General features: G+C 41.6%; 1 protein-coding gene across 1 annotated transcript in view; it reads left to right on the top strand.

The window, feature by feature from the left end:
- The first annotated feature begins 363 nt into the window (after positions 1-363).
- The window catches only part of MID1 (midline 1), a 111,253-nt gene continuing 97,572 nt past the window's right edge, over positions 364-14,044 (top strand). Inside the window, exons 1-2 of the mRNA XM_009333394.1 lie at positions 364-391; positions 12,624-13,339. Coding sequence (XP_009331669.1) covers positions 12,680-13,339 — 660 coding nt within the window. The 5' untranslated portion in view covers positions 364-391; positions 12,624-12,679. The remainder of the gene's footprint in view (positions 392-12,623; positions 13,340-14,044) is intronic.

Below are 14,044 nucleotides of genomic sequence, written 5' to 3'. Positions count from 1 at the left end.
CACCGCAGCCCTCGGGCGGGTTGCTGGGATGCTCTGCGAGAGGATCCATTTCTTCCTGCCTTCTCACCCCGCCGAGGCTGGCCCTTGGGAGGGAGAGGAGGTATTTTGCTGAGGGCGCAGCGCGAAGGGCTGGCTTTGGGAGCACAGATCCTGGCGGAGGCGGTTAGGTGGAGCGGGTTTTCCTGCAATTGTAGGGGAGATTTTCCTGTTGTGTTTCGGCCACGACTGTCTCGCAGTTGCAGACGCAGTCAGTGCTGCCACAGGATTACTGGGACGGTGGTGGCTGCTACTGCCTGTCCTGGCTGGGCTGCCGGTGCTTTCTGAGAGGGTCAGCGCGGTCCCTGCCTCTGCAGCAATGTTTCGGCCAGAAGATGTAGGGCGGGATCCAGCGGTGGGTATGCGGCTGGGTGGCTTCTCGGGAGCTGGAGCCGATATGTATGTGTAGGCTTGCCATTGCAAGTAATTTAGGAAGTATTTTATAATGCGTTTAGCAGTCGTAGGGGAAGAGTGGAGGTTTGCTCTGTTGCTGTGATGAATTATCTTTTCGGTACTGAAAACTCAGGAAAAAAGGGAACTTTTCTAGCAAAGGGTATTTTTCATCTTGTGTTTTCAAATCAGGGCTTATTGTTGTCTTGTTAGTTGTCATAAAACTACTAAGAGAGATAAAGGGGGCATTAACATCTTCATACTGTTAACAACATCTGGAACATTATAATTCCGTTTTAAAAACAACAGATGAAGGCCGAGATACATGTTTACATGAGAAGAATGAAAAAATATGGTCATTCCCTAAAGCCTGCTTCACTCCTTGTGCAAAGCCTTTCAAATCACATTTATTTATGTGTAACTGATGAAGTTACATAACCTAAAGCGATGACGTGTTTAAGTATGATGGCCGAGAGATGATGTTTTTTCAAAGGATGTACTTTTTGGCACTGGTATTCTCAGAGTGATGGTCTGGTCACTACAGTTACTTTGTATGCAAGTTCTGTATCCACAAAAGCCCACAAAACATGCCGTACATTTAGGAGGATGAGAAACATGTATAGTCCACAGGTACAGAATTTCTAATGTGATTTTCCCAGCACAATATTTCAAGCCAAACAATTGTCTGAGAACAAGATAAACTGACATTCAGTCAAATTTTAAAGTAGATATTTAACAAGCCTCTGGAAAAAAAAGCTTGAGGCTGGAGGTTGTGCAGATGCATGCCAGTAATTCTTTCACAGTGCTACTCTCTTTATTACAGTAATGGTGATCTGCTTGCTGGCTGACAGGAAATGTACAATTTATTCTAGTTTTTTTGAGATAAACTGTGAGACTTCATATGTTGTTGATGAGGAACGTCTCAAAGGGATGTAATTAAGCTATTGTTTTCTCTTTCCATGCTATCTTAAAAGCTACTAAGCTATTTTGTGAGTGTCATTGAGAACCTTTTACTTGAGAGGCCTATCTGGGGCATTGATACAGTTATGCAGAAGCAACTGCTCATTTTAGTTGTTTTTTCCTACTCCCTTTTGGGATGTTCTGAAGACTATCTGCAGGACAATTAATTTGAGGATGTCAAGTAAACTAGTAAGTAGCCCAACCAAACTAGTAAGTAGTCTATAGCCAATGGATCCTTTTCATGTGCATGGGTGTGCATGCATACGTGTGCGTGTGTTTGGCAGAACACAGCCATAGCTGGGTAGTGAAAAAGCATCCTCTGTTCATTTCATGAGGCTACTCGGCAAGGCCTTTCCCAGGATGAGGATGTCCTTGAGGACAGGAGAAGAGCTATACAAACCAAACACCACCCACATCTCAGGGCTAGAGGGAACTGGGACTCTAAGCAACGAAGACACTCTGTAGTGACAGCTCAAAATGACAACCCTTTCACTTGACAGAGTGAGCTTAAATCAAATTGTGGAGCTTCTGGCTGTTGTACAGTTCTCTGGTTGATGTCAAGTGAAGCACAGGCAAATTGGATAATTTTTTCTTATCACTTCACTAGCTGGATTAGAAACTGGTGTTACCTGGTTTCATAATTTACTTCAGGTCCCAGAGCATCTCTCTGGTCATCAGTAGGGTTTAAAAAGACTGGTACTATTTACCACTTCAGTTTCTAAGCTGCAAATTACATTGCTGATACAATGCAGCCCTTTGCTGCTCTTAATTTCTTAGCATGAAGCAATGAAGTTTTGCCGTAGTGTGGTTACTAAAAACCTGTGAGGCAAGATTATGGCTGTGGTTAATGATTGGTTTTGTCTCAGGTCTTTAAAAAGTCTTTAAAGGATAACATTCTTAAAGGTTGTAAATGCATAGAAGAAAATATTTGAGATCACCAGGGTTTATTGTGGTATGTTTCTGTTAAGTAACACTTTCTCAAGAAATAAAATACATGTGGGCGTGCCTCTGGCAAGCAATAAAGCATTACTGGTTCTTTGCAAAAAGCACCAGCTGACATGACTTAGTCCTCAAGAGAGGTTAAGTGGAAACTTGCCACCTTCTTAGGATTTAGCTTTATTAGCAAGGAGTAAAGACTTAGACTTTGCATCTCATTGTGAGTGAGGGGTGTGGTGCCTCACTGAACAGGCTGGGTTGGGATGCTAAACCCTTGAGTGTCTTAGGGGCAGAACAGCTGGCTCTTGTTAACCAGGACATACAACTCTCTACTTTCTCTTCTCAGTTGATTTTGCTGTTTTCGTTTTGTGTCCTGTTGTGTCGGGGTCAGAATTTTTACTCATGCACTAACCATTTTGGGTTATTTGGCTTAATACTGCCATTTGGTAATGCCAGGCAACCTGAGGAGAGGACTAGTAAAGTAGTTACTACACTCCTTGGTATTGTAAGTGGGAGAAACTTAACCCTTTGAAGCCTGTTAGGGAGCTGCAGTGGGATGGCAGAAGCAATGGGGATGAACAGTTGGAAGGACAAGAGTCTTGCACCTGGTTCGTGATCTGCAGTATAAGAAGGCAAGCTACTATTTTGTCAAAAAACTGTGAACAAAATACAGAAGTTGAAGTTAGGTTTGTCATGCCAAGCAGGTCATGCCAAGGTCTTAAGACTTAGTGCAGACCCCATTGCATCTGGTTCTCAGGAACTGTCTGCACACCCTTCACGTGCAGCAGGGACCAGAACCATCCAAATCCAGAAAAATCCCTGCTCAGTAGTGTCAGCTGGAAACAGGTTGTTTGGGGATCATTCTCCTGCAACACAATTCAGTTTTCTGTGTATCTTCTTGGATCTTTAAATACAGAGAATGATAGAAATTACTTATGTTGGAAGAGAATTATTGGAAACAAATTTGACTAAACAAGTGATTGTTGAGCTCATAAGAATGAAAAGAATAGATTTAGAATCTCCATTTTCTTTTTTTAAAGCTCAAGAATATGGGAAACAGTTATTTGTTAGTTGATGTAGTCTTAATTTCTTAGTGTTCTTAAGTTCCTTTCATACCTGGAATGAAATAAGCACATCTAGAATGCACAGATCACTTAGTCCTAAAGATATTCTAAAGTAGTTTAAATGAGATGCCTTTAGTGATGCCTGTTTCTTTCTATTGACTACCAAGAGAGTAGTCAATAGACCTTACAGAGACCAGTTCAGATGAGTGCCACCCTCTGTGTCTAGGAACCACTGTGCAGCAAGAGAGAGGAACTGGTTTCTCATATTTGTTCTGCTAGTGATTTGCTACGAGGTATTTGCAGGTTTCTGTTCTGGTCTGCAGGGCCAAAGAATGCTCCTAAAATCATTCTGCTAATGGAGAACAGGAACCTAGTACCCCAAGGTGGGGTGGTGGAAGCATGCTCATGGTAGCCCCAGTGACACCAGTAGGATGGAAAACGTCCCCGCTCCTCTTGTAGCAGGCCTCAGGGTCTGGCGAGGGCCTGCGTGAGGGTTCTGCTGCGCAAATGGAGGAGCAGCCCTGCCAGTTCCCATTTTGTTATTCCTGGGCCCAGGAAGCCCAAGCTGGGTGTTTCCTGCACCAGCAAGAGAGGTTTCTGTCAGAAGTCTAAAACAGATTACCTTCAGAGCACAGAGATAATTTGTTCCTTATCCTACACCCTCCCACGGTTCACAGCTAATTTCCCCTTCTAATTACCTGATTACAATCTTGATTTTTAAATATACCATTGATCTGAGGGAGTTCAGTGTACTGAGAGTACAGCAGGCATAAATTAGAAGGAGCTCCTCAATGTTGGACAGTGGGGTGGGGGTTTTTTTTTGCAATCGCCAGAATCTCTTTGTAGTCTTTGCAAATGCATAGAATATAACACTGAGAATGTGTGTTTGTTCTTTTAAAAAAAATAAAAAACCTTTTATAGGCTTTTTTAACAATCACATATGAGGAGCAGAGAGCAGGACAGTGAGAGGCTAACATTGTATGTCTTGCAATGCAATAGGGATAGCTTTATAAACCCAAGAAGCTTTAGTTAGTCAAAAGTGCATCTTGCAGGTAGTTTAAATTCAGAGTCCTATGTGGCTGGCGAGGCCACACTTTCATACCTGTTGTAGTTCCTGGGACATTTCTTAACTGCTATTTTAAAGGCTCTCTTTGATAAGAAAGCAGACCGTGGGGTTCTTCCTTGAGAACTTATAATGTCATTATCTAGGTGGAGGCAATGATTATGAATTTAAGTAGTATTTATGATCCCCTTTACTTAGCTGCAGGGAAAGAATTCATAGGACAACCTTCCGGAAAGAGAATGCAATCGTTTCTTTAGGCCACACTAAGATCTTCCCTGAAAACTTGCAGTAGCTTAAGGGCCCTGGTGTTTCCAAGCTGCACTAAATTACGTATCAGTGTGTGTGAACACATATGACTAGAAGGAATGTGCTGAACTATTTCTGTTGCTGTATCACCTACACTAAATATCAGGAAGTACCATGCCACCTAAGGCATTACACAAGTGAAATTCCCAGCTGGGGTAATGTGAGAGGTTTCCAGCTCTACTGTGCAAACAAAGCCCTATGAAAACTGGTGGGTTTTGGTATTTACTATTTGGGTAAAATTATTTTACCTTCCTTCTGTTGCAGAGTAGCATCCATCATCTAGGAAGCTCTTAGCTTGAAATGAGAGAGAAAAAAAATTGTGTGGTATATAGCAATTTGTCCCCTTTGGCAAGTTTTTGGGGCTGCTCCAGTCATCGTTTCCCATGCTGCCAGTATCCAGACCAAGATGTGAACCTAGTTCGTCAATATTTGTTGTTGTATAGTTATGATATACCCTAGAATAAACACCAATTTCTCAAATGAAGAGTGTGAATTTAGTTGAAGAGGTTTTTGGAACAGACCTTCAGCCATAAATTTGTTAGGAGGTCACTGCTGATACCAGTAGACCTGTGCTGATTCACATATGCTAAAGATTAAACAATCCTTTCCTTTTGTTCCCCTGAAGCATTTAGAGGAAATATTAAATCTTGTATCTAAAGAATGTAAAGCTATGAGAGTTGCAAGAATATAAAAAATAAAGGTCAAAAAGCATTCCAAATGTATACTAGTATAGATTTATGCACACATGTGTAATACTGTATCTAATACTATAGATAATATTAAATGAGCTATTTATTGATTGCTTTGGGATTTACAGGACATGATTTTTTTTTTTTCTTTGCCTGTTAGCATTTAAGGCTCAGTTATTGTTTTAGCTCCTATGAGAAGGAATATGTGATATTGTGTCAAAGACCTTAATTCTTTGAGATGTTCTTGTCTCACTGAATAACATACAGGATTTGGCTTTTTGAAAATATATTCTCCTACTAGCATACGTTTCAACCAGAGAGGGATGTTGTCTAGGTTTTATGTCACTACAAACAGCATAGTAGATGTGCTTTTGCTGTCATAATATCCTTTAAATGTTGCAAACAACTATTTCAACAACATGGAAACATTGCATGTAACTTACTTCTAGACAAGGCAGCTAATCATTCTTCTGTCAGTGAAAATGTACGAATAGGATGAACTAGTCATTTTCTTTTATGCTGAGTATTTGTTTTTGCATATCAGGAGCTGTTGAACAGCACTGTCTTTAAATATTTATTAATTTGCACTGCTTTGATAAAAACCAGTGGGAAAACAAGTATTTGTTTGCTTCAGGGTGTGTGCAGCTTGCTTTCTTTAGCATTATAGAAGTTTTCATTAAACATTTCTAAAGAAAAAATTCTGAGTTTTGATTATTAGTTCCTTTTACACTACTTACACAAATTACACTACTTACACGAATATCTCACTAGCTGTCCTACTGGCAATTACTAGCATCACGAGTACTCATATACTTCAATGTCTGTGCTGCAGAAGGTAAAAGCTGTAATGGACTTGGGACAAACTCGCTATGAAGCAGTCCATTGGTTTAATCACATTTGAAATGTTTATTGAATGTGATGTGAAACAATCACATTCACTTGTTGGAAGGAAAAGTTGTTCCCAAGACAATTTTGTGTATATCCTAGAACAGGATAGAAAATAGCAAAAAGAATAGCATTTTCTTTTTTTTTTTTCCCCAGAGCTAACAGAAGAAATTGCAAGTGTTTTTTTTATTGCCCATAGCAGATTTTATGGCAAGAACGTAAATTTAAAATTTTCCTTTTATAATGCACTTAACAGAAGAATACTGCCACTTTGAAAACTACAGCTGTGTATTAAGTCTTACAAGGAGCGGCTGAGGGAACTGGGGTTATTTAGCCTGGAGAAAAGGAGGCTGAGGGGAGACCTCATCGCTCTCTACAATTACCTGAAAGGAGGTTCTAGTGAGATGGATGTTGGTCTCTTCTCCCAAGTAACAAGAGATAGGACAAGAGGAAATGGCCTGAAGTTGCGCCAGGGGCAGTTTAGATTGGATATTAGGAAAAATTTCTTCACCGAAAGGGTTGTCAAGCATTGGAACAGGCTGCCCAGGGAAATGGTTGAGTCACCATCCCTGGGAGGTATCTAAAAGACATGTAGATGCGGTGCTTGGGGACATGGTTTAGTGGTGGACTTGGCAGTGCTAGGGTAACGGTTGGACTTGATGATCTTACAGGTCTTTTCCAACCTAAACAATTCTATGATTCTATGATAGTAGCCTGCTTAAGCACTTGCCGTAGTTTATTCAGGAATAGTGTGTGTGTGTTGACTGTAATTCTTCTTGTACTATAAACCTAGGACACATATATGTATGCATACACACATGCATGCATACATGCATGACACATTTTATTACCTTTCATACTTACGTGTTCATATTTTGTACAAAATTTCATTTCATATTCACATAGCGGCAGTTTAATAAATTTGATTTTCCAACTGAAAAAGTTGGCACGTGTTTTCTACAAAAATATTTAATCTTCAAAGTGTTTGATCTTTAATTTAGCCTGTGGTCTTGTGTCCATTTATGAACACTCCTATATATGGAGGACCAGGGCTGAGATAGCCTTACTGTACTAGGCATTCAGTAGTAGCCTTAACACAACAAATTGTTAGAAAATAATATTAGTACAAATGCTATTCAAACCTGCTTGTGTGTATTTTGGCCATAATTCACCAAAACACGACAAACTGCGATTTTGCCGGAGAGATAACACATCACGGAATTTTGGAACGTGGCACAAATCCAGCTCTTTTGCCCAGAGCTATTTGTTACTAAGATGCGTAAAATTTGCAGAATGGCCTACAGCTCTGTTTCCTCCTTCAATGTCATTGAGTTCACTACAATTTAAAAGTTCACTGAAACAGCTTTAATTCATACTATGAGTTCCACCTTTACTAGAGTGGAAAGCGAAGCTTTGTAGGACATCCTCTTCCACCACTTTTTCACTCCTGGTAGTCTCCCTTCTCACCTTCCCTGAAGGTTGCAGGAGCAGCTGGAGTAGAAAAGGAGCAGGAGGCAACACGTGGCACGCTAAAACATTGCCTGCTAACTTTATTCTAACAGCTAGTGATTTATTCTGTGAGGGGAGAATTCTGTAGTGTTTTACTGACAAAAAGTGACCTCAGTATACTGGAATTTTTGATATATTCATTTTTAAGTGTAGTTTCGTATTTTAGGCATTTTACCTCAGACATTAACACTTCAGAAATACCATGTTCTGGCTTGAATGTATTGAGTTAGGGTGACGAATGTTCTCTGGCAATATCACGCTATAAATACTTTGTTAATACAATAAATGTAAATAATTACCAATATTATTGATCATCTAGTTAACACCAAGTTAGGCTGAAATGTCCTATCCAGATCCAACTTTAAAGAATGCTGTTAGCCTTCTTGAAGTATTTTATTACTGTAGCATCACCAGGTCCTATGGTATTACTGCTGGATGTTTGTCTTTTTCCCAAGGAGGTTAGCAGGGTAATTGGTTTGGACATTAATTGCAATTTTCTGATTGTCGTTTGGGTGCAGAAAGAGTGCTAGCCTGTGTATAGGAGCCATATAGGGGTATTTACTATGAGAACAGCTCCATGTAGCAATGTGTGGTTTGCAATATCTTTCTAACAGCATGTGATTTCTTCAGAATATAGAAATATGTTGCTTCCTGTGAGGAAGTGCTTACAGTTCTGCTTCATGGAAGTCTCCCCCACCAACACTTTCTGGTATTTTTATCCTGCTGCTTCTATATACTGCTTTATGTACTTAAAGCGTAGGGATCATCCGTAACACTGGCGCTCGCGGCAATGGAAAATCAGGAGTCAGCCTTCAGTCATCCCTGGGCTGATTTCAGGGCCACCAAATTACCACATTTTCCTATAAATAGTAATGTTTCAGAGAGTGATGAACTTTCTATTTTATGTCCTTCTCAGGAAATGTGTTTTTGGGCTTTGATTACTAGGGTCTCATTGAGATCAGCGGTAACAGTTTTCTGGACTTTGGTAGTATCTCTGATCCATAATTTTTCAAGTACAAACAGATGGAAGGTGTAATGCAGCATTTTTGCAGCATAGCATTGTATCCAGTTATGAAACAGCTTGACAGATTTTTTAATCTATTCAGCTCTAGTGGTACTTAACATCCTGAAATTTATCTAGTTCAGCTTTAGTTTTAATTTCTCTCATGCCTCTTTACTTCTGAAATGTTTTGGGTGCACTTCTGTGCAACTGAAGGTGTTAATGCCACCTGCAAAATATGTCATGCTTAAAACGAGGTACAAAGATGCTAATTCCACTAGGGTTAGTAGAAGTCTTGCCATGAACTACGCTGAGATTGGGATTTCATTTACTGCATTGCTTACCACATAATGCATAACTAATTGTTATGTGCTGGGGAGATGTCACAAATCCGAAGTTACTTAAGTATCTTTTTGATTTTCAAATAACACTTGTCTTCTGACAATCACTTTTACTTTCGTATCTGTTCTTAAAACTATCTCTTGTGAGTAGAAAGATAATACTTCTCATTTCAATGACATTTTGGTAACAGTCTAATTTTCTGCCAGTAATTCCATATTTTTGCATATATGAAATTATGTACTCAAAATTCCTTCTTTCCTTTCTGTGTCTGGAGGCTGTCTATGTGGCCTTCAGTTTATGGGCCATGCTGAATATGGAATACAACCATGTGCATATATAAACCATGCGTATTGAGTTTCTGCCTAATCTTCCAGTTTACTGTAGCTATGGATTCTCTACCACTCTCAAGAAAAAAAAACTACTGACTATGAAACCTTAAGGCAAGGGCCAGTGAGTTTGAAAGATTTTGTAGCTGGATCAGCAGCGCGCTCTATACTTCAGGCACCTACCAAAAAGTGAAAGCAGAATTGCAGTCAATTAAAGAGTAATCATTGGATCGCCCAGAAAATGCAGCCCCTCTTCAGTGCCTCTGAAAGGATTCATTATGCAGTCCCAGATGCAGTGTGTTTTGACTTACCGGCAACTGCAAAAGAAAACAGGGAAATGTCATTTTTTGGTTTCTATCAGTGTGCTAGCTTTGATTACCTTGGAAGATAGGCTCTTATTGCAAGAGATTTACAGTCTAAGATCAGATTTTGGCACCCTTGTTCATACTGAATAGCGTTAGTCAGGGCTGAGCTGCTGCTCATTCAGGTCAGACAGATCAGAATTAGTCATCAATTGAGACGGTGGTATTTACGTAGAGCCATGACGGTGATTCAAACATCTTTCCATGAGGCAGTGATGCAAATATTGTTCTGCTGCTTTTATCTGTTTATCTGTACCTCTCTTTTATATGAGTACCATAAAAAAGCCTTTGGTTAAAAAAAGTGCTTTAAGAAGGAAACTGAATGAATGAAACTGTTTGGGACACGAAGGAGCAGGAGGGATTTTGTACAGAAAGGATAGCATGGAAGAAAGCCCCATATTCCAGACACGGTCCTAAGAAACAAACCCAAAAGGTTGGTAGGTTTTCACTGGACTGCCAATAGATGAGCAATGATTAGTTTGCCTTTTTAAAACATTGTCTCCTGCCAACCCCAAATCCCCTTCTCCCATTTCCAGCGCAACATTCGGTCTGCAGGATAAGTGGATGATGAGGTACACAGTTGCGGTGTGGAAGGGATTCAAACAATGTGAATGAGATTCTGATCTTCTGGGACTTCTGTGATACAGAGAGTGAAGAGGAGGAAAGACAAACTGGTGTTCGTTTCAGAAAAGGCTTTCATCTCTTCTGTGCTGTGTGGCTATGGCTGAGAAGAGAGGAGGGGAGTTGTCTTCCTGCTTATATCAAATTGCCAGGCCTTTAATTTTGACCAGATGCACCATGCAATTATGGCAGCTGATGGATAGTTATAAATGAATTAGTCTTTGGCAAACTGAACTTTATTTCAAGTAAGATTAGCGTCACAGAAGATACAGGAAAGCAAATCTTGTGATGGGGTTAGTGCATTTTTTAAACGCTCAGATTTCTTGGCAGAATAAAAGGATGCATTAGTGCAAAGAGGCAAAGTATCCTAATTTCTAAGCATACCTCTGGAATAGATGCCTTGCTGTTCTGTCCACAGAGCAAGGAGGACTAAATACCAATGGGCAGTCTGAACCTTGCCTCTGCTGAACTCTCCTTTTTGCTGTGGTTCATATTGGGGTTATAGGTAGCATTCCTGTCACTGCCACCGCCCTCCCCACGCTAATTGTCACGAAGTGCAGAAGATTCAAGCACGCTTGGTTCCCAAGGCTGCTAATGAGCCCTGAGCTGTCCTCACCCTTAATGAACCAAGGTTTGTTTGTGGGGGATTCTTGTCCGTCCCTCCTTGTCCCTGGTGAGGGGAGAAGGCAAGAGTTCACACAACGAAACAATGACTTTACAGTGTAAAGACGATGCAGCTGTGCCATCTGAAGCCATCCTCAGTTACGAGTAACAAAGCTTAAATAGATTGTACTGTGAAGAGGTACAGCTCTGTGAGTGTGAAGCATAGCTTTTGCTTCTGCTTCACTGACCTGTCTGCTTGCGGCAGCGACGGGCCCTTGATGGGAGCTTAGGCAGGGAGAGCTGCGTAGGGCGACCCTTTCAAAACCACTCTCTGTAACGCCGAGCGCAGGAAAGGAGGCAAAATGAAGTTTCAGTTGATCTCTGATGGGGGTGTACTGCTGCGTTCTCCAGAAAATCCCATGCCCTCCATTTAAAAGTCATTGATTCCTAATCCACTTGAGGTGATTAACAAGGCCACTAAAGCAAGTGGTAGTTCATAAGTTTTAGCAGTAGAGAGTACTCACACAAAAGCGGATGCGCATGCACACGCACACACAAACTCTTCCTAGGCAAATCACACATTTCGCTATCTCACTACATTTTACTATCTTACTCTCTAGAGGCTCTTCTTGTACCAGAGGTTAGGATCATCAGAAATTTGGGCTAAATGACTATTTATCATTTACTTCATCCACCTTCCTTTAGGCATTTCAGTTACGACACTGTGTGATCCTCTAGCTATATTTATCTTACTACAAACATGTATGTGATATATTTTTGGGCATATGTGTACAGGTACATATGCACAAAAGTACAGGTACATATAAATACAGTTGCATATGTTCTTGAACTACATAGGAGGAGTATATTAGTAGATGATACATATATCATACATATATATTATATGTAAAATATCACATGCTGTCCTAGAAACATTATTCCCTGTATATTTTCAGATATATATTTACGCAAGTAAATACAGACATGTAGCCTAAATGCTGTGCTGTTGCTATAATAGCAAATGAAAATTTCAGTCTGATGAAATAACTCTGTTAATTGTAATAGCAATTTTTAGGTTATCAGTTCTAATATCTGGACTAATCCTTGCACAATGCTATACAAAGGTGAAGTTTTTTTAAGAAGTTTTACTACTAGGTGAGTGAAGCCAAAAGCAGCATCTGCAGAAGAAATGTAATTTTGCTGTAATAGGGTGTTTGAAGGTCATCATTTTGGGTTTTAATAATGCACAGAAACATCTGCTGTTTTCCTCAATTGCATGAGAGAGAAAAGGAAAGAGAAAGACAGGAAGAAGGAGCTTTTGTTTTGCATTCTTAAGTGAACGGGGAGGGGGGGGAAGCAGTCCAGTTTTAAATACCTTGATGTGTGCATGTGCAGGTTCAAAACTTTAGATAGCCCTCCCGCCTGGCATGGTAGGTTGATAGCCCCGGGAGCAGTGGCGAAAGCTGACAACCCCCCACGGCTGACCCCTCATGTTGTCTCTCGCCTAATCGAATTTTACATGTGTTTCCAGATAGCTGATCAGCTTCCCTGGATTTTGCTGACGCCACAAGAAAGCTTTGCCTGAAGATGGAAACACTGGAGTCGGAACTGACCTGCCCTATCTGTCTGGAGCTGTTTGAAGACCCGCTGCTGCTGCCTTGCGCTCACAGCCTCTGCTTCAACTGCGCGCACCGCATCCTGGTCTCCCACTGCGCCACCAACGAGCCGGTGGAGTCTATCACCGCCTTCCAGTGTCCGACCTGCCGCTATGTCATCACCCTCAGCCAGCGCGGTCTAGACGGGCTCAAGCGCAACGTCACCCTGCAGAACATCATCGACAGGTTTCAGAAAGCCTCGGTCAGCGGGCCCAATTCCCCTAGCGAGACCCGCCGGGAGCGGGCGTTCGATAGCAACAGCATGTCGTCTTGTGAGAAGGTCCTCTGCCAGTTCTGCGACCAGGACCCTGCCCAGGAGGCAGTGAAAACCTGCGTTACCTGCGAGGTGTCCTACTGCGAGGAGTGCCTGAAAGCCACTCACCCCAACAAGAAGCCGTTCACCGGCCACCGTCTCATTGAGCCCATCCCGGACTCTCACATCAGGGGATTAATGTGCTTGGAGCATGAGGATGAGAAAGTTAACATGTACTGTGTGACTGATGACCAGTTAATCTGTGCCTTGTGTAAACTGGTCGGGCGACACCGTGACCATCAGGTGGCAGCTTTAAGTGAGCGCTATGACAAGCTAAAGGTTAGTGCTACCTATCGTCCTTTTTCTAGCCAAGCAGCGTGTGGTTGGGAAGGAAAGTGCCCTTTGGTTGCATGCTAAATTCCTCATTTGGGCAGGGGTTGGGAAATGTAGGTGCGAGCTCTCTAATCAGACGAGATACACGTACAGATCTATATGTGCATTTGCTCATCACCATTTAAAAGATGTCAGATTTTGCTTAAGGAAAGATTCCTCAGTTGTGCTTTGATTTCTCTATATAGCTATTGTAAGGAATATGCAGCATATACTACTGTTTAGGTGAATTTTCTTATCTACCTACAGCTTTATTCGTGGCAGCTGGCAAGGTTTAGTGCTGACTGCACATACGCAGTGGCTGATTGAAATGTCAGACATTCTTTGCATACACTCTGCTGTTGATTATTTTTCATTTCGTTGCTTTCATTGTGAAAAGCCCTTCCCATCACTGCTAACAGGAGATGCATTTATCCGTGCCGGCTTCAGGGATGCCAGCTGCCCGTCCAGCCAGGGAAACCGAATGCCGGCTCCACTCCCCCACTCGGGCTCACAGGCGGTGCAGTCCTGGAAACAAAACCAAAATTGTTTCTGAGCTTCTTGTGGCATTCCCATGGCTCGGCGAGCTCCCGGCACATCGCCTGCCAGGTAGCCGGGTGGTTCTGGCAGCCCCCTGGCCCCACGCAAGATGCCCTGAGTGGGGTGGCAGTGGGC

The sequence above is a fragment of the Pygoscelis adeliae genome, unplaced genomic scaffold, assembly GCF_000699105.1.
Source record: "Pygoscelis adeliae isolate BGI_AS28 unplaced genomic scaffold, ASM69910v1 Scaffold69, whole genome shotgun sequence".
NCBI lineage: Eukaryota > Metazoa > Chordata > Aves > Sphenisciformes > Spheniscidae > Pygoscelis > Pygoscelis adeliae.
This window is presented reverse-complemented; position numbering and strand designations above follow the sequence as displayed.